At 35.8% G+C, this 27845-nt stretch overlaps 3 protein-coding genes across 3 annotated transcripts; 2 read left to right on the forward strand and 1 right to left on the reverse strand.

The window, feature by feature from the left end:
* Positions 1–867: 867 nt before the first annotated feature.
* On the reverse strand, positions 868–1452 carry LOC129757699 (NADH dehydrogenase [ubiquinone] 1 alpha subcomplex subunit 2). The gene is made up of 3 exons (XM_055754986.1): positions 1260–1452; positions 1090–1196; positions 868–1016 (listed from the first exon to the last, which is right to left on the reverse strand). Exons 1-3 carry the CDS (start codon positions 1355–1357, stop codon positions 934–936), a joined length of 288 nt encoding a protein of 95 aa, XP_055610961.1. The 5' UTR covers positions 1358–1452; the 3' UTR covers positions 868–933.
* Positions 1453–2135: 683 nt separating this feature from the next.
* On the forward strand, positions 2136–9837 carry LOC129756371 (dual specificity mitogen-activated protein kinase kinase 4-like). Its single transcript, XM_055753228.1, has 5 exons — positions 2136–2572; positions 3495–4204; positions 4269–4409; positions 7475–7560; positions 7646–9837. The coding sequence occupies exons 1-5, from the start codon at positions 2539–2541 to the stop codon at positions 7836–7838; spliced, it is 1164 nt and encodes a 387-aa protein (XP_055609203.1). The 5' UTR covers positions 2136–2538; the 3' UTR covers positions 7839–9837.
* An 11581-nt stretch (positions 9838–21418) lies between these two features.
* On the forward strand, positions 21419–27818 carry LOC129754332 (protein takeout-like). Its single transcript, XM_055750312.1, has 3 exons — positions 21419–21882; positions 26992–27363; positions 27435–27818. Exons 1-3 carry the CDS (start codon positions 21786–21788, stop codon positions 27731–27733), a joined length of 768 nt encoding a protein of 255 aa, XP_055606287.1. The 5' UTR covers positions 21419–21785; the 3' UTR covers positions 27734–27818.
* Positions 27819–27845: the final 27 nt, after the last annotated feature.

Below are 27845 nucleotides of genomic sequence, written 5' to 3' on the forward strand. Positions count from 1 at the left end.
AGAAAATTTATTCTACCATTTTTAGAAATTCAAAAGGATAAGTTCTAACGATTTCTTTAAACACTAACGGTCATTTTTGAAGTTTTTATATTATTTATATTTTATTCATTTTACAAATTTGTTGAAGGCTGCAACATTCTGATTTATGCTTGATTAGAATTTCCTATGAAGATTCATCCCCGGGTTTTACAGAAAGGGGAAAAATTAACCTTTTTTCAGAAGTTTGTGTGCTTTTTGATGAAATTGCAGTTTATTAAAAAAATATTTAAAATGAGAAATTTTAGTCACTGGTCAACTTCTTCGTAAAAGTTAACCATTAAAATAAATTTCTCATTTGAAATATCTTTTCGATACACTACAATTTTACGATGAAAGCACACAAACTTTTTGAATTAATGTTTACCTATTTTCTAAAGTTAACCCTTGCACATCAAAAACGAGAGCTGAGCTGATATAGTTAAACTAATAGCTTGGTAATACATTTCCATGTGGATTTAATGCCCTCAGATTAGTAGAAATCAGCCTTTAAATTTTGGCATCGAAAAAAAGTGAATTGTGTTGACTTGCGTGTTAAAAATATCGATATGGCAAGAGTTAAAAAAAACGGTAGTTCGACATCATACACAAAAATGTCATATACCTACATATCTCGTTTATGCTTTGAAGAGACTTAGGTAATTTGAATGAAAATGTTTTGTTTTTTAATGTCAAGCATAAGTTTATATGTAAGTCTCAATATCAATTTGCCTAAATCTTTGAATAGAATTTTAAAGTCTTTTATGTCAAAATTCCCCTTTTCCAAGGTTCCCCCTTTTTTCGAAACCTTAGTTTTGGAAGTCATTTGACCAATGGAATATTTTACCAGACTTACTATTGGGCCACCTTTTTATTTCGTTCTTTAAATTATATTAACATTTTTTTCTAACCAAGTGGCTACTTTCCAAGCTCAGCAATTTGTTTAGCAACATCAGCTGCACCGACATTAGTTAGGGAGACGGACTTTTCCTTTCCAAGCTCTGAAATAAAATCAGTGAACAGGAGGAATGTTACGATTTTTACAACATGAATCAATCATTACAACATCCATACCATATCGTGCCCACAGCCTGGGTTGCACTCCACTGCATTCCCTAACCAGAATCGGAAGTTTCGGATTTTCCCTCTTTAGCGCTGTGTAACCATTGTTGATGAAATCCCTGAAAAAGGTAAACATACAGAAATGATTGTGTAACACTCTCGATGGAATTTCCTTCGTTTACCGAACGCCCTTGGATTCTTCGCCGGTCTGGCACAGATGGATGCGAAGTTCCTTGACGGCAGGGTTGAGCCGGGCCGCACGCAACAACGATAGTCTCATCTCTTAGTTTTTAAAAGTAAATCGTTCCGGAGAACTGCAGCAGCGATGATACGAAATGCGAAACCGCAGCGATCGGGTCGAGGAAATCGAAAATATTTTTTGGCTGTCATTTGACTGATGTTAATATGATTAACGTTAAATGACGTTAGAAGTTGTAGTACCACCTAGTGGTGACTAGCGTTACTATTTATACACGAAAGAGAGAAACTATCTAATAAAAGATAAATTTAACTCTAAATAATAGGTAAAATAAATTTTCCAAATTCATCACTTTTTCACAGAAAATACGAAATTAAGCACTGATTCCTTTCGCTAAATCCATAACTGTGATAGAAACGTTTTGCTTAGACTTAGAGTTAACTCCAAATTGTAATCATCCTTTTTATAATCTTAGTAATACAAAGGCGAATATTTTTTTTTTCTTTTTGGCAATGATAGTTAAAGTTATAATGAACGGGTTCAAAAAAAATCAATATTACTTAACATTTATAGAAAAAGAAATTTTGGTTTTACTAAACCAATTTAGTTCCATAGGAATTTGTTTGATTTTTTCCCCTTTTTAATAGGAAATTAACAATTAAATTATTAAATTATTTGTTAGGATGATTCGAAATGAATTTTATCAGAAACACATCAGAAACTTTCATATGATTGAAAAGCGCATTTTTTTATGCAATGCGCTTCAAAATTCGTTAAACTTTTTTTTACTACGGGTATAAAAACGAATGCATAAAATTTTAGCCATCGTTGGGCAGAATCGAAAAAGTGTGTATAGCAAAGAGTGTCATTTATTTCTCGCAGCGATCGAACGACACTGCAAAGTGGCAGGAAAAAATTTACATCGGAGAACAGAAGATTACTGCGGCTCTGTAAATAGTTTTCCAAAGTGTTCCGACCCGGAGGATAGGACGCGACGCGGATATAACCCGAGAAACGACGACGTTCAGGTTCCGCCGGAACGTGCAAACCGAGTGTAGCGCGAAGTTTCGCTGCGTAGACTTTTTTTCCTCTCCCCATTCTGAGGGAAAGATTTGTGTTGCCTTCTGATTGTCATCAAAGATTGATTTTTTGGAGTCCCTCGAAAAATAGTTCCTCAAATTTTCTTTCGCTAAAGTGCAGCTCGGCGTAGAAGCCCTCCAGTCCATCGATTCGGTCCCCAATAAACATCACACACAATCGGAATGGCCGATCAAACGAATCAAAACTCTCCCCAGGGTAAGTTTTTTTTTCGCTATGCGTTTTTCAGTTTATGCTTTTCTGGTACCGTGAGGTGGGGTGTATTAGGAATTGCTAATTTTGAACACGGCTTTTACTATTCTGCAACAATGTTAACAAATCTTTAAAACATTAATGTCGAGTTCACGATTCTTCTGTTTTTTTTTAAATTGAAATAAGATATTTTAAGTTTGTAATTTATTAACAATGACGTCAGTTACAATAAAGTTTGTGTTAGTTCATATTATATAGAAAATACTTGTGTGACAAAACTTGGGAAGTATTGCCTAATCAATATTGGAACAAGAAATTTTATAACTTATAAATTTTTTGGCTTTTATTCCAGTTTTCCGTTTTCTTATAAAAACAGTAACGTTCGAGAAATCTAATTGGATCTTATTTCATGAGCATCAATCAATGATGTAATAATAAAAAAGTCGTTTTGATGCTATCTTTAAATTTCCCAACTTCGGATGCACTGACTGAGTTCCAGAAAGTTTCTAAAGGCTTTAATGAGTTGAGTTAGAATTGAATTAATGCCTTCAACATTGATATAAATTTACCATTTTTCAAAATTCATTTCACTGGGAGTTCTAATTTAAATTTTAATTCATAAGACTGTTATGATCATTCCTTTAGTGTTGTTCTGTGTTTTGTAGCCTGAATGTCACTCATCATAGTTAATGAAATCACGGCCAAGAATAATACTTAACGAAAATGATTATTTTGCTTCAGATAAAACGGTTGAATTATATTGTTTGCCAGTAGAAACCGGTCGCAGTTAGCTTAATTAGATAAGTTAAAACAAACACTAGATGCCTTAAAGTATTTACTACCGTCAGCTCTTATCTTGAACAAGCGTTTTTTGGAATGATTCATCAGCCCAACGTGTGATAATTTTGATTTTGTTTTATTTTTACAGAGCCCATGCGAGGCAAGTTCATGCCACTAGATTTGAACAATGCCAATTGCGATCGGAAACGACCGACTAAGAGGCTGAGTTTCCAGCCGAGTGGCAAAACGCCACCACTATCGGACAAAACCAGGGATCGGATAAAGATGCAGGCCACCGGAACCCTACAAATTGCACCGAATCAGGTGTACGATTTCACCGCAGACGATCTGATTGATGAGGGAGAAATCGGTCGCGGAGCGTTTGGAGCCGTTAATCGAATGAAGTTTGTTCGGACCGATACGGTCATGGCGGTGAAACGCATTCGCTCGACCGTCGACGAAAAAGAGCAGAACCAGCTGCTGATGGATTTGGAAGTGGTCATGAATTCGCATGATTGCAACACTATAGTCACATTTTACGGAGCGCTTTTCAAGGAAGGTGATTGCTGGATCTGCATGGAGCTCATGGACACTTCGCTGGACAAATTTTACAAATTTATCTGTGATTGCCAACACGATCGCATCCCGGAATCCATCCTGGGGCAGATCACCCTGGCCACTGTGAAGGCACTGAACTATCTGAAGGAAGAACTCAAAATCATCCATCGGGATGTGAAGCCGAGCAATATTCTGCTTAAGCGTAATGGTGACATTAAACTTTGTGATTTCGGCATTTCCGGTCAGCTGGTGGATTCCATTGCCCGAACCAAGGATGCCGGCTGCAGGCCTTACATGGCGGTGAGCAGTTTATTCACAGAAGTAAATAAATTTTCAATATTAATAGTTCTCCGTTTTTCCATAGCCCGAAAGGATTGATCCGCAGCGCGGCAAAGGTTACGACGTCCGAAGCGATGTGTGGTCATTGGGAATCACGCTGATGGAAGTTGCCACTGGAAAGTTTCCCTATCCGAAATGGGGATCAGTGTTTGAGCAGTTGTCTCAGGTGAGTACAACCACTCATATTTTTTGGAATACTGGATTCCGACTTAAATATTAAGAAAACCATGAATATACTTCATGTATCATGAATATATTCATAGTGGGTTTGGCGGCGGAATCAAAGCAGAAGCTTCCGTATTCTATGACCGACAGTATCGTTGTTTGATATAACCTGATGAGGTCCTGGGGATGAGCACCCCACCAGGTTCCAGTAACCGTTCGAAGAACATTGATTCTATTTTGGCATTTTTTAGTCAAGTACCTATTATGTTTCCCCCAGAGGCATTTAGATTCGAACCAGTCACTCAAATATTTAAAACTAAGAGATTGAGTAAGGGTTCTACTCATCATAAGGATCTCTATTTGAGGAGGGGAATGCTTCCTTGAAAAAAAAAAACGGTTTTACTATGTAAAAACTCGATATATAGATTCCTGGCCCAATGTCGTAGCGTGCAATTTTGTGCCATAAAACTATCGATTTCTCTGACATAAACGTTGTATAGCAGGGAGCTTAAACATGAGCCTTGGGGTAGTTCCATGTAACTAATTCGTTCAACTCTGGTTTCTCCATGGCTAAAATGTATGATTTTTTCAGACAACAGGTTATATAGAATATTGCACAATATTGGTAAAAGTCCGCAAGAGTTAAGATTCCTAAATAGCACTTTTATGGACACCGAATCGAATGCCCCTTTGATGTCCGGAAAAATTGCCCCCATCGGCTCTTTTTCGGCAAACGCCAACTGAATGCCTGATATTTTAATTACCTTTATTTTTTAATTCGTTTAATTCTTTATCTCATCACAATATTCCTTCTCACCTTTAATCTTAAATTAACTCCTCATAATTTGGAGCTGTTTTAGTAAAGGCTCGCGAGGAGTAGGCGGTAAAAGATTGACATCGCACGCGTTTTTTTTTCGCTTCGCTGATAATTCCAATAATTTTCGTTATTTAATTGAGTGAATCTTCATAAACTGAATCTAATTGGTATCAACGTGTGGCTGGATTTTCACAGCAAAGATGGCTACCAAATCAGTGCTCCAATCTTAAGGAAAGTGTCTTACAGAAAGTTTTAAAATTTGCAATGGAGTTGAAAGAGCCTTGCTTGATTTCAGTTTTGTTTTTCGTGCCAGTACTTGGATTTCGTTTTTCACTCAATGGACCTGAATGTGATATTTTTCAAACATGTGTTGTACATCGTTGTTTGATCTTGTTAATTCCCACGATTTCAATGATATGCTGAACTGATAAAAAATGTGAAAACAACGGTGATAACCGCCAATTTGACTCCAAAGGTTTTTGTACGGGGCAAATGTTTACGAATTGGCGCTCGGGAGGAAGAATTGAGTTGCTTCGATTGAAAAATGTGAGAAGAACGTACCGCAACGGATGACAAATCGTGTGTGTTATGTCATATCCAACACTCCTGGACGACGAGGGACTTTTGGTGAGACTGTTTCATGTTTCATTCATTCTATCATTCATCAGTCCTATCTGCCAAGTAGGATTTCCTCAATTGCACCCTTCCGATTCCTATCTGAAACAGCTTTATGGGTCGTATGAGTTTTCTGCACCTAAAGAGTTATTTTGCGGTTTCAGATGTTTCCTACCATGATTACATTGACTTGTCACGGTGTGCATTATGGTATCACACTAATCTTCAAAATCAACATCTGAAATTAGAATAGAATCCAGATTCTCATTTTGGCATCTTATGCTGATTTTGATTATTAGTTGTACCATGTGTATCAGCCAATGCAAGATGTGTGTAGTCACCCCATGCTATGCTAATTTGGAGAAAAAAAAACCATTTTCAAACTTTTAGCTTGTTTCCTCTCATATCTTAACTCATCACTACATTTCTTCTCATCTCCATTCTCAATGAAAACTTTAATATGACGCATTTTATTCGATTTAAATTTTTAAATTTTAAATTCGAAATACAATAAATAGCAGGAGCACTCCTGAAATCTGCCATTTTTGAGCCACTCTTCCATCTTATTACCAGAATCGAAATCATTAAAAATTCTGGCAGCAGCCTTGAAAATCGTCGCTTTTCCTACTTCTCCGCCTCGATCACCGGCGTCGAAATCATCAATAATCATAACAGTCGCCTTGGAATTCTGTTGTTTTCCACCGGAAGTCAAAATCAAATCAAACGGCGCCTTGAAAATCTGCGCCTCCTAAGCCAATCCGTCTTTTCCACCGGAAAGCCGATTCGAAACAAACAATCAGCAGCAGCAGCCTTGGAAATCTGTGCTTCCTAAGCCAATTCGTCTTTTCCACCGGCAGATCGATGCATACTAGTTTCCTCGTCTTATTTACCGGAGGAACAATTATAACAGCAGCCTAAATAATATGCACTTTTCCATTTTCTCCGTCTTATTCACTGGAGAAAAAAATCAAGGCTGCAGTTTTGACAATCTGCGCTTTTCTAGTCTTTCCGTCGTGGTTAAGACGGAAGAAGAAACAATCATAACAGCAGCCTTGACAATGTGCGCTTTCCTAGTCTCTCCGTCTTATTCACCGGAAGAACAACAATCAGAGCAGCAGCCTCAACTATCTGCGCTTTTCCTGTTACTCCATCTAGATTACCAACTACGCTATTGTCGTGAATTGACGACAATTCCGAATCTCAATTCCAAATATCTCCTTATCTTTTCGGAGATGTAAACTAAAAACCACTTATGTGTGGAATAGCCACTAGCCACCAGTCCAAGACTGACTTCTTTATTGATCGTATCTGACTTTGAGTAACTCAGTAACCAAACAGAAAGATTTTTTTTTTTGTTTTTCCGGGATTTTAACACTCTCGTGTTATTCATCACTTTGAATAGAGGTTTGGACGTCAACGTCGAAAAATATTAAACTTTGTAGCCACATATTAGTTTTATTCATTTTCATGATTTTTATTTTTAAATTTAGGAATAAAAATGATCACAAAACTTCCTATTCGTTTTTACTTGAAATACAAGACAGAAGTACAAGGCAAGAAATTTATAGCAGAATACGCACACATGGATCTATTATCGGTCTACTATAAGTTTTCTCCTTCCCGATTCTCGGTAGGTTGTCGAAGGTGATCCGCCCAGACTTTCGCCATCTTACAACGGTATGGAATTTTCGGCAGATTTCGTCCACTTTGTCAACACTTGGTGAGTTGTTAGATTAGGTTTAAAGGAATCATGAAAAAGATGTATCCATGTTTTTTTTTTGTATTCCTACATATTCTGTCATCAGCCTGATCAAGGACGAAAAGGACCGCCCGAAGTACGGCAAGCTGCTACAGCATGCCTTCATCCAGCGCACCGAAAACTGTCTCACGGATGTGGCCGCCTACGTTGGTGAGATCCTGGAATCGATGGCCAACAATGGCATCACCCCGTTCACCACGAACCTGCCGGCGGAAAGTTGGAACGAAAGCTTCAACTAGGGAAGCAGCAGCTACGGCAGCAACAGGATGCTGCAGGTGGTGTATTGAAGGGTTCAGATTTTCGGGGTTGGGGATACGTTAGGGAACGTTGAGGATTGTAAATTTTCGTCAACTGTGGGTTTGTGTTTTCGGTTAAAACAAAACGGGAGGAAGTGTGATGGTTTAAAGTGAGATTTCGGGGACTCGGCCTTGTGTGTCCTGAGTAGGGTTATGTTTTTGGGCTAAGATAAAACGAAAATGTACGTTCGAGTGATTGTATGCATGTGTATGTGTGTGACAAGGACAATAAATTGTCTATAATGTATCTTTCGTTCGATCCTTACCTTGCTGCCTATAATTTATGTTTGTGGATAGAAGGATTTAAAAACATGTTCCGATGAATTTTCTAGTATGTCAGTTGAAAATCGGTGATTGAATATGTGTGCTTCTGAGGGACGACTGTGTTTGGTTGTGTTTACTGTACACTTACAGTGATTGAACTGTAGGGATTTAATACTTTTAAAAATATAATATAATAATACACGTAAAAGAAACTAACTATTCATAAACATAAACTGAACAGAGAAATAAAAATAGATTATACGTGAACGAGAGAACTGATTGAGTCTGAAGCGGTAAGAAAGAAAATATTTGTTGTTAGTTGTTGAATAAATCAATTGATTTTGAACACTCAATATAAGCGCTTTTTAGAGAAGAACCGTTTTGAAAACATAAAAAAATTGCGCTATAGTTCAAAAAGATTAATAAAACTTATAAAGCAGCGGCAAAAGCCGTTGTTAATGCGTAGGAATAAACATTGACACCCATTGAGTTAACCAGGAAGAAATTAATTGCAACTAGGATAACAGATAACATTTTACCGACTTTTAGTTTTCCTTGCTTGCACTTTAGTTACATGCCAGTAATTCTTGACGGTAAGCATTAACGACGATGTTCTCGTAATAGTCTATCAACAACCAGAAATAGGAAACTCGATTTTATAAGAAGTCTTCCTTATATTTTCGTTTTTTTTTTTTAAATAAAACTTTCGTTCTCTTCATTTTTCTTTCAACATATCGATTCAAACGATACTAGAAGCTGCAACGCATTTTTACTATTTACTGTCTTGCCTTAACAATATCCAACTATAGCTAACAATATCACAAGTTCACAACCGCTACTTGATTTTTTATTAAATTTGGAAACGCTTTCAAAAAAAGTATAACATTTCTGTTCAAATTAGATCATTAGTGACCCTAAGTAAGATTTTCGTAAATTTGTGGTTTTTCAGAGTATAAACTAAAAGATAATATTCCTCCTTCTTGTATGCTTTTAGATTGAAGTTTTTCTGTTTGGACGCTGCAAAATTTGAGCATCCTTTTCTCTAAAAGAGCTTATCATCCATACACCATGTAGTTAAGTGAAAAAAAAAACAAACAAAAAGAAAATGAACGTCTCTACCTACACCACTACACAATCGCTGACACTACTAAACTCACACACGTACTAATATAAACTTAACATTCGATAGAAAATATTATTTCAATACTGAATATATTGAAACGTAGCAAGAATTTTAAGGTTTTGAATCTTAGAAAAACTGAAAAAGATGTACGAAATCATGCAGACTAATCACAATAAGTTTGAGTCAATCCGTTCTATAGTTCGTACTCAAAAGAGCAACACTTGCAACCACAAATAAACACAAACACACTAGGAGGAAATAAATCAAATACAGAGATTAAAAGTATGTAAAAATAAAAGTAGCGAAAGAACACTTAAATTTAAATAACTAACTAATTCGGCCACTTTTCGCGAGAAAAAAAAACTGAAAAGTTGAGCGAAAAGCAACACAATTAGCAATTGAAAGAAAAAAATACCTAGTAGTTGATTACAAAAAAGGAAAATAATAGCAGCAAAACAAGAAACAAAACAAACACGTACGGAAACTCTAAACCATCCTGTAAGCTATAGACTAAAGCGAAAGCGCGACACGTCGAAGAAAGAAAAAAAAACAAGATATGAATTGAATCCAGATGAGTCAGGCAGAATACAAAATCCAGTTAAAACAGAATTAAAAATAATAATAATAATAATGAAATTAATAAACATACCATTCAGAGAGGAGGAAAACACAATGCAATATTAGTGAATTTCAGAGCAAAACTCGAAACAGTGTTCTCGGTTGTTTTGTCTGTATAGTGGTTTATCACATCCTTAGATCCATTACGCTTTTAAATATTGTTTACACAACTAAAATTCTAAAACCGTACCTGAAATAAGAAATCTAAATTAAGATTTAGATATTACATCAGTCAAAGTCTATGAAGTTCAGATTTTGACATTTTTGTGAACAAATTTCGGATTGTTTTTTTTACGCTTGGACTTATCCATGTCTCACGATAGACTTCAACGATAGGCGAAAGATGAACCCTCAGCTTTTATTCTCATTCAAGCTTTGATTGATCCTGTTTGTTGGTTCAAGTTCCAAGGAATAAATCATTTGTAGTTCTAATAAATTTTAAAATTTCTCCCTTCAATCAGTCCTTCAATAATCGTATTCAGACGAACAAGCTCGAACAAACTGCTCCCAAATGTTTTTCCTATGCTTTTTGGGTCACCAAGCATCAGTGTAAAATTTGGGATGATTTGGTTGATTCCTGAGTATGCGCAACGCGTTTCAATTTTGTATGGAAATTTGTATGGAAGAAGAAATTTTCGCACATTAAATCATCCAGAAAATCCAAATAAGCTTAAAATAAAGTTGGTCTTTTATTTTTGGTTTTGACTTTTCTTAAGCTAATTTTTTTTGCTAAAATGACAAGCAGCTAAGCATCGCAGACTTTGCTTTGTAGAGCTTTTCAAAGGTTATATAAATCAATAAATTCTCTGGAAATGCAAATCATTTTTTAGAGACTTTTTTTTTCTCATCCTACGGCTACACAGCTTTGAAATAAGCAGTCAAAAACGCAAAAAATTATTAAAATTATTTTGGAAAAACAATTTTGTATAACACTGAATATCTTTTCTGGGGTACAAGTTAGGTTTATGGTTTGTTCAAATAAATTGTACTGCACTGAAGAATCAAGCAGTATTTTTCATCCAAAGTTATATTTTTTGGAACTTTCAGTACATCTCTGGCGATTTTATAATGAAAAATTTTGTTTTCCCATACAAATTTGAAACTCGTTGCGCTTATTCGGGACTAGATGGATAGCTTTAAAATAAATTATTGCTATTTCTGGCAGCAAAAACAACCAAAAAAGTTATTGGAGGTGCATAAATTGAGGAATTTGAAATTTCCATACAAAGCTTGTAGCGGTCTAAGTACATAAATATGCATTTAGTACTGTACAGCGAAACAGGAATAGTACTACTATCTGTACACATGTTAACATAAGAATGATTTGAAATCGTCAAAATTTTCTTCTACATTTTGTTTTAAATTGTTCAACGGATATATCAAGCATAAGAGCATCTGTATCCGTGGTTCATTCAGCCGGTTCAGACTTAAATTCCGATCCAAGCAATCACATCCGTGTTCAGTGTACCGTGTACCAGTTTCATCTCGAAATTTTTTAGAACTGGTATAAGGATTGCTCCAAAATTGATGAGATTTGGATCGAATTTGACACAGATCTAAACCTCTTGACAGTTAATGGAACACGAGTGAGGTTGCCAGTTTTTTCACTGGTTTGGATCTAATTTCTTCGGTTCAATTCTTGTATAAATAAGATCAGAATGAACACTCAGGGTATAAAAGGTCATTAATAAAATTTAAAAAAAATCTTGTATTAATTAGACCCAAGAATAGAACACGGATACAGGTGCTCGGGGTTTACTTCTTTTGGATGAAGGCATTTGGCATTGAGGATAAAAATAAAAAAAAAGAATTAAGTTTTGATATGATTAGGCCTAATCTTTAATTTTTAGATGAAATTGTTTTTGCTAACTTAGTTCCAAATTCTTCTCCGGACTCAGGACTCTGTTAAAGTTTGGAATACTCATTTGGTCGGGCTTCGACCAGACCGAACTGAGCGCCGTGTTAAAATTTTGAAACAACAAAAATTGAATCTCGTGTAATTCGTATTGTAGGTTGAAAGAGTGAATATGATTAACTGAAACGAATTCCTTGCATTATAATCTATCGATTCTGGCTCTTAAATATCAAAGATTTCATCTCTTGATGAAAATATTTGGCAATAAAATTCAAGTGTCTCGAACAAATTCTGATGGCGTTCAGTTCGGTCTGGTCGAATTCCGACCATTTTACGGTTTAATTATCGAAAAATAACATGTTTATTAAAGTGTGTTCATGTTCCTAATTTGGCACTTATTGTTCCTAAATATTATCATATGTGTTCCTAATTATGGACATATGAGGGAAAAGTGTATCGGCGTACCCAATACTACACTTTTTGTTACTAATTTTGCACATGGTTATGTTTTGTATGAGAACAGAAAAAAGTGAATGTTGACCTTATTAAAAATCAAACTTTCCCCCTTATTCTGTGCCGCGCGTGAGATGGCGATAGTCGAGTCACCTGATTCCAGTAGTCGATTTAGGTGAGAAACGTCTTTAAGAATGAACTTCACACACAGCTTCAAAAATAATTTCAATATTTTTCACTTTTTAGGAAATTCGGCCCATATTGATCAGCGGTACAGAACATATTCTTTGACTCCAAACAGCCGGGTACATCAAGGCAATGTAAAATTAGGTACCATTTGCGACTCAAGTTATGTGCAGGTATTTGATGTAATATCGCAATACTTTTTTTGCTGTGTACATGTACATGTAAAATGTATGCAGTCACATGAATTTTTTTTTCGACGAGAGCTTCGAAGTTGCTAAGTAACAGTTGGTCGTTTGCTCGAAAGAAATTTATTTGTTTTTGGAGGGGCTACCACAACAACTAAACTCTACTAAACAGGGTTCGCTGGGTGTTTGGCTGTTACCCTGTTGACGGAATCAGTTATGTTTCAAGAGAAGCTCATTCGCGGCAAACGAAAAAACTCTGGTTTTTGGTTCGCAATATGTTTATATTCTCATAATGTGCACAACAATTTTTAAGGAGAGAATTCACCGTCAATTTGTTTGTTAAAATTTTGAGCGGTTTCATAGATGAGTATATATAGATTTGAAATGATAGACGGATAGACCATAGGAAGAAAGTTACTAAGGTGTTGAAAAGAGCAAGGAGCATTTTAAATAGAAGCTTGAGCACATACTGAATTTTTTGTCCCTCACCAATGAACTCTATCGAAGAAGAAGTATCGAATTGAGCCAGCCGTTTGTTCTGCGATGCAGTTGATTATGGATGGTTCGACCAACATGTGGATACACATGTGCCGCACGTTTGAATTTTTTTCTATTTTCAAAAGTTAACTTAATAGAAAAAAAAAACATATTTGAATTCATCATTCAGCCTCAGTAGTTCATCATAACAGCCTCAGTAGAATGTTAATCTTGTTGCCTTATGTTATTAGAGAGAAATAACAAAAAGGGGTTTTAGACCGGCGGTATTTTGCGTGAATAATTGAGATAGGTATAGAACAGTCTCCTCTAAAATATGGCAAATTCTCAGAAATACCGAATTTTATCTGAATCTGAGAAAGGACATCATGCCATATTTGAATCTATCTATATTGTAAATGACGAAATTAAGGTTCAGATTCAAACTCAGAGTTTCAATTCTAGAACTTCGGGATTCGAATTGTTCATTCGCCCTGTATTTCTGCATGTTTATCAAAAGAATTCAACGAAAGTCAAGAGATGAACCCGCAGCATTTGATAATCGTTTTCAAAAGACTCGATTCAGTTTCGACGCAAATTTCCTAAATATCCCGATCGGTTCGTATCTTAAATATCTTTACATATTTGTCTTACTAGTTCACTTCAAGAATAAAATTGATTGTCTACATTCAACATTTTCAACAATGTTGCCATCAGTTTATAAATCCATCGTCGTTTGCCTTGCCCAGAGTAGTAGGTAGAAGTTGTTTGTTTTAATATCAGCCTAATTCTGTTCATTCGTAACTGTACATCAAGATAGCCAGTTTAATCCGCTTTGCGAAATATTATCTCGACTGAATAGTTGATTCAATTAGGTATCTACTAGAGCAGATAGTGATGCGAATCAAATCTAACGGGAAATGGAGAGGCGGGAGCGGCGTGTTGATGATTCAATTAAAATTTCAACTATTCAAATCTGGGAATAAAACACACGATGCACTACTGTCGATATCCAAGGGGGTGCGAAGCGAATCACATCAGCATACGGCAAATCGCTTATTAATTACCCAATGTTATTTTCCGCTCCGAAGTGCGATGCACTCGCTATCTGAACGATCATCGATACAACTTATGAAGCTTGCTTGGTGCAGCCAGGCAGTTGTTATCAAAGGAAGAACGATGAGGAAAAAAAACTCTCGATTGAATCAGAGATGTGAGGAAAATGAAATCCTGCTTCCTCCCATGTGAGCAGTTTAAGCCTAATCTGCCGCTCATAGCAAGTCCGTCCCATTTGCATTTTTGTCAAGTTGAGAAAACAGCAATTGAAATTTGTAACTTGTTTTGAGAAATTTCGTATTTTCACTCGGTTTTGATCGAAACAATTAACAGCATCTGTTATAACCGTGACAAAAAATACTTTTGCATCATTGCTCATGCAAAAAAATCAAAATTTTGTTTGGTTACATTGGAAATTATACTCTGGGACGCATATGCGATTATATGTATTCGCGGTAGGTATCTAGTTAGAATGACAGCAAGTCAGTCCCATTTCATAGTCAACTACATATAGCGGAGAGCTTATCATAGTCTGCTCGAGGTTTTTCTTAACCCTCATCCGTCCCTGAAATTTTTACCCGTTACAGTCCCTGGAGTATCAATTTGACATTCCTGACTAAAACCAATATATAATATCTCTCTTGTTTTTCAACCGATTTTTACAAAATTTAAAGTTTTGGAAACCTCGTAATGAAACTCAAATATGTTTTCCAGACAGTATTCACCTAAAACTCTTCAGTTTTCCGTTATTCAAAGTCTAAGAAAAAAAAATCCGAAAAAACATGCTACGGAAAAAGACTGTAAATCAGCTACGGAATGCTCAAGGAAAATTTCATTTAGTGTCCAAGAAAGCTGTTTAAAGGTATACGTTGGACATAAATGTAAATATTTTTTTCAAATTTTGACCACAAAAAATGTAAAAAGTGATGTAAAACCCGCATTTTTCAATCAATGAGTCGTCTAAATTGTTTAAGTCATCTATATATATAAAAAGCAATTTCTGTGGGTTTGTTTGTTTGTTTGTCCTCTATAGACTCAGCCGTCTTACAAGCTAGAGCGCTAAAATTTGGCATGGATACTCCTTAGGGCCAGGAATGATGAAAAATGTTTTCAGATTTTTGGATGACCCCTTCTAAAGGGGGTCGTCCTTACAAGACAAATATTGTTTTCGCGATATTGACGTTATTTTTCGTCGGATTGTGACAAAAATTTGCTCTTAGGAGTTTTAAGAGATGAAGAATTGATTCCAGGTATTTAATTTTTTGTCAGGGGTCGGCAAAAGGGGTCGTCCATATGAACTGTTCAGTGTTTTTACTATATTGACGTTTTTATGCATTGGATTGATATGAAAATTTGCACATGAGTGTTTTGAAGAACGAGCAATCGATTCCAGGTATTGAATTCAGGGTCAGGGTTCGGCCAAAGGGGTCGTCCATATCAACTTTTAAATGTTTTTACTATATTGACGTTATTATGCATTGGATTGAGATGAAAATTTGCAGATGGGGATTTTAAGGAACGGACAATCGATTCCAGTTATCAAATTTTGTAGGAGGGGTCGGCAAAAGGGTTCGTCCATATCAACTGTTCAATGTTTTTGCGATATTGGCGCTATTATAGATTTGTTTTTAATGAAAATTTGCATAAGAGTATTTTGATCGTTCATTCGATTCCAGGTTTCAAATTCAGAGTCAAAGGTCGACCAAAGGGGTCGTCCATATTAACACTGTTTTTGCGATATTAATGCTTAATTACATTGGATTAAGATGAAAACTTGGAACGTGCGAGTTTCAAGGAACGAGTAAACTGATTTCAGGAGTCAAATTTTAATTCAGAGGTCTGCGAAAGGGGTCGTCCATATAAACTGTTCAATGTTTTTGCGGTATTGCCGTTATTATGCATTGTATTGAGATGAAAATTCCATATAGAAGTTTTGAGGGATGCTCAATTGTTTCATGTTTCAAATCTCGAGTCAAGGGTCGGCAAAAATGGTCGTCCATATTTTCTGTTCACTGTTTTTGCTATATTGGGGGTTATTCTGCGAGTCGAGTTACGTGACTCACAAAATTTCACTTCGTTATCCTGACTGCAGGAAATATTTCAGAGAAAAAACGTTAGTATGAATGAGCTCCAAAAATTGATCACAGGACATTTGAGCTGAAACTTCTAGCCTAGAGTGATTTCTGGAGTCGGCACAACGATGTGAAATTTTGCACATCACGTCACGTGACTCCCGAATAAGCCCCATTGTCTTGATTATACATCGGATTGTAATGAAAATTTGCACATGGAAGTTTTACAGCACATGTTATTGATTTCACGTGTCAAATTTTGTCAAGGAATCAGTAAAAGGGTTTGTCTTAATATTTTAGATTTTTTTTTGCAATAATTACGTTGTTAGGCATCATATCGAGGCAAAAATTTAAACACGAGAGTTTCGCAGGATGAAGAATCGATTCCTGATAACAAACTTTCTATTAGATGACAGAAAAAGGGATCGTTCACATATACTGTTTAATGTTTTTGCAATAATTGTTTTATTATGCATGAGATCCAGACAAAAATTCATTCACGGGTGTTTTACGAAACGGACAACTGATTTTTGAGTTAAAATTTTTAATCGGACGACAGAAAAGGGGTCGTTAATATTACCTTCAATATATTTTAGACATAATTTCGTTGTTATGCATCCGAAAAAGACAAAAAATCGTACACGGGTGTTCTTTTCGACGGTCAATCAATTTCTTGTTTTAAATTTCTGTTTGATAGACAAGATAAAAGGTCGCTTGCAAATTCTGTTTAGTATATATTTTAAGCAATTTTTTGGTGAAAATTCGTCCCAATTACCAACCAAATTCAAAATCATTAGCTTTAAAGTTAAATGCGAAACGAAGTTCGTACGGGATCAGCTAGTACTAGATAAATTTTGAAAAGAGGATTGGAAAGTTGACGTAATTTGGCACATTTTTGCGATTTTGTATTTTCAAAATACGAATCACAGAATTTTTGACGAATTTTCAAAGGAAGCTTCTGTTATGAATTTATATTCACTAGAAAGGTAATTTCGTACCGATTCTAATGGTGTAATTACAGCGCTGCGATACTTTACAAAAATATGATTAAGGTACACCGGGGTAAGTGTGGACGGGTTTTCGTATAGTTCAACTTTAAAAATTCATTAAAAAATCAGCATTGAGGCAATTTTGATAAAATTACGTTCAATGTGATGCAGAACATGTTATTTTCAAAAGCTGAAGAGATGAGCTCGATAGAAGCAAAGCAAAAAAAGTTATCACGTAAATTGTTATGGATTGCTGGTGTCTTCACTTACCCCGCTTTATGGGGTAAGTGTGGACGGTAGATTTTCCCTTTGATTTCTCTGGAAATTTTCAAAAAAAAAATGTGTTTTCTTGGTTGAATACGTTAGTTTATTGCTCGAACCGTCCAAAATTCTGAAAAAAGTTCATGATACTAAATTATTGTGTATAATTTATGTTACAACACACGAGTTCCGATTTTATCAAAAACACAGAACAAACAAGTACTTTACCCAAATTTTCATGATCCGAATGCTAAATATAGCTGAATAATACAACTCATGAAGGATGAAGGACAGAAAATTGAAAAAATGTGTAAATATCAAGTCTTTTTAAAGCCGTCCACACTTACCCCAGGTAGGGGTTGGAGACAAAGTTTTAGTTTTTTGTAAATAAAGTCTTTTTTCTTAATTTTTAACCGCCGTGCTTTTCCCAACTGGTTGTTTGGAATTTAAGGATTGTTTCAATGTAGAGTTTTTCATCGAGAGCCAGCTAGTTTAGGAGAAATTTGCAATTGAAAAAGATGCACATCAACTCGACATCGTAGTTGAAAATAGAAAATTCCGAAAAAGTCGCTGTAAACATCCGTTATTGTCTGAATCGTATCTTTATCATAGTTATTGGATAGATTACAAGTAAATTGAACATTCTGCATCAAAAGTTTGAAAAAATAGTGCACAGTATTGTTTTAATAGCCATCGTCCACACTTACCCCGCGTCCACACTTACCCCGGTGTACCTTAATAAAATTGTGAAATGCTTTCTGAACATTAACAAGTCGGTGCAAACTACCGCTAGCAGCTGCTTGTTCTTTTCCAAAAGTGGATGGGACTGGGTGGCAAAAACGCCCAAATGGTTCGCCAGGGCTGGAAAACAGAAAATAATTTAAAAAAAAATCGCTCGAATGTTAAATTGGTAGAATTTAATCACCGACCAGTGAGCGGGTAACAAATTTTGTTTCTTGAAATTTCCAAGTTGAAAATGATCATTGTAAAAACTTTTTTAAGACTCCAAGAAAGTTTTTCGTTGAACAGGTTTGCAAATTTCATAAAACTGAGCATGCCTTATACATAAATCAATAGTTTTGTTAATTTTGGTTGGTTCCGGCATAACTTTTTATCTTAAACGATTACAACTCTTTTCGAAAACTGCTCAGTTTTTTTTTTGTAGAAAAGTAAAAACAAAAATGTTTTATTTGTCTCACTCTGGTTCGTACCAGTTGAATATTTTGACGTTGAACGTTGCCTATACTCCTTTCTATCTGCGCCAAAAACGCTGAACCTACGTCCGTAACTTTTTCTAATTTCGGTACCGACGGGTGGGCGAAAACAGACAAAACGCAAACGTCCGCGTAAATTTTCTAGATTTACTTTTATTTTTATATTTATCATATTCGTGTAAAATATCTCAGCGCTAATGTAATAACATCACTAAAATCCGTATGAAATTTCCTTTATGATATATATAAATTTATTGCGAAAATCTTGCGTGATTATACTCAAAATCTAGTGCAAAGTTGAATTCAAGTGCAAGAAAATCTTAGAAATTGCAAATTGACAAAAAGTTAAAAAAAACAGCTAATTTAAAATTTGGTCTCAAATTCTGTGTTTCGTATTTCGAAAATTTAAAGATGCGAAATTGTGTCACATTACGTCAACTTCCCAATGACAATTCGTTGTTTGAAAAGTGCGGTTTTTATCGGTTGAGAAAAAAGAAAGATGTAGCGGTTTTAAGCGAGGAGTGTCAAATTGACACTCAAGGTCTGATTAGGGAGTTTTTTTTTCCTGGGTTTACAGGGTGCGTCTGTAAAAAAAGTAATGATGCAAAAATAAAGGATTTCGCGAATTCAATGAAGGTCCCCTAAGAAATTGTATTATTTCGATGCACCCGAAGAAAGTTACAAGCTGCTTAACTCCTAATAGTGTCATATTGACACTCAAGAGTGAATCAGGGTTAATCCGGGCTTACACGAATTTTCATAGTAAAAAGCCGGCTCTAGTTAGGATGCCCGGATATCAAGGAAAAAGGCCCGATTTTTTTGACAATTTTAGTAAAATTCACACCTTAAACTCAAATTTAGTTAACAAAATGTTCTATTTTAGCATCAAACAAAAAATCGTTTTTGACTTCTTTAAGCCAAATTGATTCGTATAATTTTTTTGGAATTGAAAGATAAGATTTTCGGCTGATGTGTCTTAGTCAAAAATAATTTTTCATGTGTTTATTTTTCACCTTTTTTTCTTTCAATTTAAAAGAAAATACCAGGATTTTGGCCGGATTTGCACACGGATATTGCCTGGTTTTTTAGTTGGAAATTTAGAAACCCATGGCGCAGATTTTGCCAGTTTTTTTTTGTAAAAATCGTGCTTAGACATAATGGGACGCCCTTAACTATAGGAACTACAAAAATGTACTTCCGTAGAAAAGAGGGGTTCTCACTTAGCCCTGGGTGCTCCTTATGCCCTTATCTCCCCTAAACCTATATAAACTTTCACATAGAACAACTCGTTTGCTTTTTGATGTTTCGATTTGGTCAGGAGTGTTGTTTGTATGCGAGCCTTCGAAAAAATAGATATTTGAAGATTTTGATAAAACATATTTACTTACAGCAAAAATTTCCAACAACACAAACTTTCCCTATTTGAAACTCAATTTAAAAGCTTCAAATGTAGAAAAAAGTCTTCAGAAATTTAAACTTTTACTTAGTTATTGATGATTATGTGAAAAAATTTCATGATGTTCAAAGTTAATCAACCCCAGTTTACGGTACCATTAAAATTCATAGTTACACGTTTTTTTTTGCTAAATAATCCTGTTTTACCTCCAGTACAATTAATCTGGGCATCACGCATCACCCTCATAAAATGCGTAATTCACAATGCGTCTTTTTAAGAACAGATTTTTTTGCTCCCTCATCTACGCAGCATCTCATATCATAATAAAAGGTATTAAATGATTAAAGTTCGCACGTTGAATGTTTGACAATATTGATTTTGGTTTTACAATTTGTTTATTTTCTAAAATTTTTAAATAACTTCTGCCTAACTTAGTATATAGTGCGTCAAATCACGTATGTTGAGATTAGTCTTATTAAATATATTACCTGAGGTTTTTCATTACTTTTATGTTTTTTTTATTAATGGATAAATCAACTCGAACAACAATTTGAATTCAATGATTTAAGATGGATATGAGTAGTCAATCAAACGAACTAAGCCAAAAGCATCTAAAGCATATGGTCCCTTGCGATACGATTCGGCTAATATATTCAAAAAATTTTCCAAACGCATGAATGCGCGATGAGGTAGGCGCGTGCCTAAAATATTTGTGCCAGTTGTTGTCTAAGTTGTTCCAAATAGCTCACTACAACATAATGGTGATTTTTTTAAATAATTAGAGATGAATCTAAGATGAAACCCTATTGTAATCCTGTACTTAATTTGATTGAGATTTAGTATCTAATCTTGTTTAGAACTTTAGAATTCAAAATAAAAAAAAAAATCTGAATTCAAGAATTTTTTTTTCAGAAGAAAATCATAACATTGAATTCTGATTTCGACTCAGATAGAATTATTCCTTTGTGATCCTTATGCTATTATTCAGAAATCACACAAGGAAACGAATCCTGAATTATTAGACATGAGCAAAAATCGAGACTTTAATTCAGAATAAAAAATTTGAACAAGAATTCAAATTTAACTTTCGGTATATCACGTAATATCAAATTCTGGTTGAAGACAACATTTTTTTAAACACGACTGACCAACAGGCCACTGACCTGAAAGTTTTGGACCGATAAAAAGTTTGGATGATTGTGACACGTGTATCATCTGCAAAAAAAAACTTACACAGTTTTTGTCTAAGAACGCATTGTGTGAGCATTAATATCTTTGAAACTTATAACTTTTTATTCCAGCTCATTAACCGGTGCCTAATCGTTACCGAGTTATCAAGCAAGGCTTACTCACCACACCACCGGTAAAGACGACGAATCCTCAGCAAAATTAACGGACAACGAACAATCAACACGAGCTTTACATGAAGCGGCGCCTATCGACCGGGCTGGACCGGAGGATCAGATCTACATATATAAGAAGTGTTGAGATAAATCTCCTGTAGTCATTCGTAGTTCGACGTTCTAAAAGCAACCTCAATCCCTCAACTGATCTCGCTGGAGTAGGGAATTAGGAATATAAAAAAAATTGTGATTATAGTGTTTATTAGCGTCTATCGCTAGTCCGTGTAAACACTAAACAGTTTGTGTTCCGGAGTTGGAGTCAAACCCGGTCAAGCCCAAGCCTCCCTGATATCGTCGTACGGAAGCAGCTCTAATTCGTCTAGCAGCGACAGTTAATCATCATGAAGGTCGGCCGGTTGCTCACTAGCTCCAGCTACAACGGTCTGTGGATCGTGTCACTGGCGATGCTGCTAAACGGTTGTCTAGCCGCAAAGTTCCGTAAGTATCTATGCCTAAACCATTTCCTTGATCCTACTGGATTTTTCCCGCGGAAGAAGCCGGCACGATATCAGATGAACAAGATAGTATTCTTGACCCTTTATTTGGAAGGGTTCTTGTGGAGCTAGAGTTCTCATGACGAAAAAGTGTTACAATGTGTCCATCAAATGAAAGATTTTTAAAACATTAAGAGGAAAGTTGATTTTTTTTACTTACAATTTAGTTTGATCAATCACCAATCACCAACCCTCAATTGGTGTTTATCTAAATGCGATCTATAGTTAAAGTCTATGATTTTCGCTTCTCCCTACCCTTAACTCCAGTTCTCAGCTGGCTATACTGATAATGATCATTACCGGTTTTTATCAATCAAGATGTCTCGTGTCATGGTGGTAAAGAAATGTTCAACGAGAACGAAACTTGCTAACTAGTGGAACGAGTTTTTTTTTCGTTCTCTAAAAGTACCTTACTAATTAACCGAGTCGGTAATCAAATTTCTTTTGGCTTTTTCTTTTTGTTCCAAGACAAAATGATGCAGGTAAAGGTAGTTAAATGTCGTCGTTTATGTGTCTGTCTTTCTGTCTGATCGGTTGATCGGTGTTCAGAAGTTAAAAACAAATAAGTGACTTCATTTTATGAGTGGATAAACATGCTCTCGACACCCCTTACTTTGGGAGCTATTTTGGGAGTGAAGCTTATTAGAACTGGCTTTTTGAAGATATCGAACAAAAATGTATTCACGTAGACTCACATAAGTCATGTTAGAAGACTTACCTAGGTAACATTCAAACAAGAAGCATAAATATAAATGTGACACTTACTTCGGAATTATCGGTGATGCTGTGCTATTGTGATTGACTGAAACGAAACACTCTTCACCATTATGAAGTGCGCATCTTTCAAGTGCCTGTAAGATTACGGTTCAAGGCAAACTGTATGATGTACACAATGGATTCGTGATAAATGAATTCAAAATGACCCCAACAACTTTGTGTTACCCCTTTGTGCAGAACTAATTGAAATATCCTTCGATTGGAGCTCTATCTTTTAATTAAAAAATGAAGGTTTTCTAAACCAAGCCACTCATTATTTCAGCACAGAACTCTTACAAAAACAGTAGTTTTCTTGTCACTAATCACTAATCGTACTTCCACAGCCTGAACTTATGTCTTATGTCCCAAATAATAATAAAAGTGTGTTATTATTCTTCTTGTCTCTGCTCATGCTTTTAATTATTTCATCATTAAAAACATGAATTGGTTGAGCCTACCATGGAGCAGAGAACGCAGAGACATCTGGAACACAGGAACAGGAAGAAACGTAGAAGCATGCTAATAAAATGCTCCTTGATGAAAAAACCAAGTGTTTTTTTTTTAAAGTAACTTTGCCAATCTTTGGGACCATTCTTCAGCGGCTGGAAATGATTTATTTTGTACACAGAAATCACAAAACCTAAGAAAAGAAGCGTTTTGAAGAATTTGATGTAATAAATCAAAATATTCCAAACCAATTTCGTTTAGTTTTCGCGCTCTGCAAGTCCACGTTTCCGGTACTCAGCATTCAGTTGTTCAAGATTGCTTGATTTCCAGCCACTTTTGCACAACCAGAAAAATAAATTCAATTAATTCGAAATTAATATTCGCTTATCATTTTTCTGCTTTTATCATCACCATGGTCTCCAATTTTCATTCAATCATTTGAATCTGAGCTGCTTTGGAGTGAACCTCCAATAAAATTTTGTTATGCTGCCAAAAGGAAATTTATAAGTTTCAGGTTCCAATCAAAGACAGTAAAGAAAACGTTCAGACCGGTCCGTATTACAGTCAAATGAAGAAAAAAAATCGTTTGAAAATGTTTGCTTTCATTTTCATGTATTGTTGAAAATCATTATTTAGTAGATTATTTGTTTAAAATTTTTCATAGAATCAAACTGTCAAAATGAAAAAAATATTTTTTTTTTTCAATTCTCGATATTTTGTTGCATTTAAAGTTGACTCCTCTAACTTAAATAAAAATAATATGAATTTTAAGATGTTTGGCTTACTACCTCTTTGTTATAGTTAATATTTACAAAACAAATAAACTAGATTAAAAAAACACATAAAAAATAACAACGTCATCATCATTAAAAACACCAGCGAATTTCAGCATCGTATAAACAAACGTACAGTAGTAAAATTTGGCCTTTTTTTTAAATAATTCTTTCCTGGAAACGGCTCATACCTTCAAGTTTTAGGGAGCCAAACTCGTTTTTGTTTTTAGAATTGTTTGCTTAGCTTAACACTTTGAGTTTAAAGAAAAAAATGATAGAAAGGGAAATATAGTATTAAAGGCGGAGATCAATAGCTTTTAGAATTAAGGGTTGATACGGTCAAAATTTGGTCAAGGGAAAACGCGTTTAAATCGGTGAGATCGTTTATTTAAAAAATCAAATTAAATTTCTTTTTCAAGTTTAATTAGTATAGAATTCAGGAAAAATATTCAGTTAGGCTTCCGCTTTTCCAAATCCGAATTGCCGAGGCTTACGCTTAAGCCCTGCCATCAGATTTTGTACAGTCACCTTGTCCACCTTCTTCGCCGCAGAAAGCCAGTTTGCCTTGAACTGCTGCTCGTCCTTAGCAGTTTTTTTGGTCTTTAGGTTTCGCTTGATAATAGCCCAATATTTCTCAATTGGGCGGAGCTCTAGCGTGTTGAGAGGGTTCTTGTCCTTGGGAACCACCTGCACGTTGTTGGCGGCGTACCACTCCATGGCCTTTTTACCGTAATGGCAAGATGCCAAATCCGGCCAAAACAGTACGGAACAACCGTGTTTCTTCAGGAAAGGCAGCAGACGTTTATTCAAACACTCTTTCACGTAAATTTCTTGGTTGACAGTCCTGGAAGCTATGGAAATGCTGCTTTTCAAGCCACAGGTACAGATGGCTTGCCAAACCAGATATTTCTTCGCGAACTTTGACAGTTTCATGTGCTTGAAAATATCTGCTACATTTCCCCTTCCTTTTGCCGTATAAAACTCCTGTCCCGGAAGCTGCTTGTAGTCGGCTTTGACGTAGGTTTCGTCGTCCATTACCACGCAGTCAAACTTCGTCAGCATCGTCGTGTACAGCCTCCGGGATCGCGCTTTGGCCGTTGTATTTTGTTTATCATCGCGATTTGGAGTCACTACCTTCTTGTAAGTCGATAGTCCGGCTCGTTTTTTGGCTCGATGCACGGTTGTAGACGATAAACCCAGCTTATTTGCGGCATCTCGAAGAGAGAGAGGTTAGGGTTTCGCTTGAAACTACCGGCAACTCTCTTTGTCGTCTCAACGGCTTCCGGTTTTCGATTTCCCCCCGATCCCGACCAGGAATGGTTGTCGACAAACGTTCCCCAAACACTTTAATTACATTTGTAACGGTTGATTTGGCAACTTTTAGCGATTTTGCCAGCTTTGCGTGCGAGTAGCTCGGATTTTCGCGATGCGCGAGCAAAATTTTGATACGCTGCTTTTCTTTCTTGGACGGCATTTTGACAATTGAAGAGTGAATTCCAAAATCAAAATAGGATGCGCTTCCAAACCTTTGCTTCTGACATCGCGCAAGGAAAAGCTAGAAGAAAACACACATGGTAGAATGCGCAATAGTTTCATAGAAATCTTTGTTTTTAATGCAAACATGGAAAAGTAAAATTGATGTATCTCGCTTGGATACAAGTGGTACAGACGGTTGTACCTGCATCTTGTAGACGAAATCTTTGACTTCATTTTTCATCTAAAGCGGGCTGCCCGATGTTGCCCGGTGTTTGTTAAATAAGGCGTGAAAAAGCCGTATTTTCGGTAATCTTTTGAACATAGCTCAGCAGTATCACATCTTACAAACTTGAAATGTTCAACAAAGTGGTGTATTTTAGTAAGACAAACAACTTTGTGTAACATATTATTTAACTTAAAATTAACTGAAAAAAGTTATTATTAATAAACTGATTTTTAGAGGTTAAGTTTCTTGTTTGGCCGATATCTCTGAGAACAATTATTTTAGAAACTTGACATCTAAGACAAAGTTGTGGAAAATTTGATTTTAAACAAGTTTGTCGAAGACATTAAAGAGCTCAAACCTATAACAGAGAAGTTAGAAATTTTATCTCACTTGTAGGGGGATTAATCAGAAAAATTATAGTTTTTTATTATAGAGCTGATTTTACTGACAAACTTCTCCGAAGACTCCAATAAGCTAAAATGTGAACTAAAAAAGTTATAAACACCGATCACCTTTTTCGCATTTTTGACCACTGTGCATTGCAGTCATTCGTCCTCTGTTTGAATATTTTACATTACATTACATTCATTAGATTTTTCGAAGTAAGTTCAAGCTTATTAAAAATTTTAGCAGTATTTCTTCGTTCGCTGGATTTAAGTTGCGTGTTCTCTGCATTCTCCGATAAGGCGTTGCACAGTGAGTGGTTCGTTACAGGTGATGCTATAGTTTACATGTGCATGTGGTGACAATCTATCTATATAGTGCTTTTTAAGATAGCTAAGAAACAAGAAGAACATAAATTTGCAATCGAAAGTAATTCACAAAAGAAAATTTTGCAGGAATTTCGAGTACAGGTCACAGTATGAAAAGAGGTTAAGTATGAATCCTGAGAAATAATATAATCATTACCAATAACAAAATAGTTAAAATGGTATGTTATGCTTGTTAGCGTTTGAAAAAAATCTCTGAAACTTGAAAGAATGTTTTTGCCAAGGTTCTATTCACATACATTTTACAGAACATTTTTGCGATTTTTTATGTTCATCCTACAAACACAGATGAACCAGATGATCTACAGATATTGCTTAAAAAGAAATAATGCATTTTACCTCCTAGGCATTAGCAGTGGCCAGTTAAATTGATTGTTTTTCAATGCCAAAAGACATACCTACCCATATTCAACAACTAATCACTTTTTTGCCCCATAAGACACGAAGTAACGGGTAACGGTCTTTGACAAAGTTGTTCAATTTAAAAATTAGCACATACCATTAGCAGGCTAGGTTCCACAGAAGAAACCAATTTTCCAGAACAATATATTTAATTTCATTAAATAATTACGTTAAATATAATTATTATTACCTTCAATTTATAGCTGCCGGGTTTTCCCTCTGCAAGGCGGGCGATGAAAAATGTATTTATGAGCGAATCACCGAGATCTTCCGGAAGCACTCGAAGGGCATACCGGAGGTTCAGCTGGTATCGCTGGATCCGCTAAAAATCGAGAAGATGGACATCGTTCAGGGTGGTGATGGGCCCATCAACATCGTGCTCAACTTCAAGAACGTTGATTTGAGCGGAATGTCCGAAAGCACGGTGAAGAAGGCTAACGGATTCACCGCCACCCCAACCAAGATGGATTTGAGCATCCTGGTTCCGGTTGTGTCCCTGGTGGGCGGCTACAAAATCAACGGAAAGGTGTTGATACTGCCTATTCAGGGTGATGGCAAGAGCAACATGACCATGGGTAAAAACAAACTTTATAATAAAACTCGTGAGCATGATATTAATTTTTTTTTTACTTTTTGGTGGCTCCAGAGAATTGCGAAATTCAACTGAAGTGGACCGGAAAATTGGTGGAAAAGGCCGGCAAACAGTTCTACCAGGTGGACAAAATGAAGGCAACCTTCGATACGACTCGGTTCCACATGCATTTCTCCAATCTGTTCGGTGGTGACAAGGCTTTGGGAGACAACATGAACCAATTCCTGAACGATAACTGGCAAGACATCCTGAAGGAGCTGAAACCGGCCATCGTGGACGCTTTCGTGAAAATTTTCCAATCGGTGGTGAGCAGCGTTTTCAACAAAGTTCCCTACAACGAGCTGTTTCCTTAATTGAAGTTTTTTTTTTATACTTCGTTGAATGTGTGAGAAGAATGTTATTTATAATTATAATAAACAGAGCGAATGAATTGATAAAGCTTGTTTTGTTATGTTCCCATAACGG

Source organism: Uranotaenia lowii, chromosome 3, assembly GCF_029784155.1.
Source record: "Uranotaenia lowii strain MFRU-FL chromosome 3, ASM2978415v1, whole genome shotgun sequence".
Lineage (NCBI taxonomy): Eukaryota > Metazoa > Arthropoda > Insecta > Diptera > Culicidae > Uranotaenia > Uranotaenia lowii.

What these genes read in the sequence shown, in the direction of transcription:
- LOC129756371 (XM_055753228.1), top strand. Translation starts at nt 2,539, where the DNA reads ATGGCCGATCAAACGAATCAAAACTCTCCCCAGG. An exon ending in GAATCAAAACTCTCCCCAGG is followed by an intron (nt 2,573 to 3,494) that starts GTAAGTTTTTTT and finishes TTATTTTTACAG; the next exon opens with AGCCCATGCGAGGCAAGTTC. An exon ending in GTCCACTTTGTCAACACTTG is followed by an intron (nt 7,561 to 7,645) that starts GTGAGTTGTTAG and finishes TTCTGTCATCAG; the next exon opens with CCTGATCAAGGACGAAAAGG.
- LOC129754332 (XM_055750312.1), top strand. Translation starts at nt 21,786, where the DNA reads ATGAAGGTCGGCCGGTTGCTCACTAGCTCCAGCTACAACGGTCTGTGG. An exon ending in TTGTCTAGCCGCAAAGTTCC is followed by an intron (nt 21,883 to 26,991) that starts GTAAGTATCTAT and finishes TTCAATTTATAG; the next exon opens with CTGCCGGGTTTTCCCTCTGC. An exon ending in CAAGAGCAACATGACCATGG is followed by an intron (nt 27,364 to 27,434) that starts GTAAAAACAAAC and finishes TGGTGGCTCCAG; the next exon opens with AGAATTGCGAAATTCAACTG.
- LOC129757699 (XM_055754986.1), bottom strand. Translation starts at nt 1,357, where the DNA reads ATGAGACTATCGTTGTTGCGTGCGGCCCGGCTCAACCCTGCCGTCAAG. An exon ending in GAAGAATCCAAGGGCGTTCG is followed by an intron (nt 1,197 to 1,259) that starts GTAAACGAAGGA and finishes TACCTTTTTCAG; the next exon opens with GGATTTCATCAACAATGGTT. An exon ending in CAGGCTGTGGGCACGATATG is followed by an intron (nt 1,017 to 1,089) that starts GTATGGATGTTG and finishes ATTTTATTTCAG; the next exon opens with AGCTTGGAAAGGAAAAGTCC.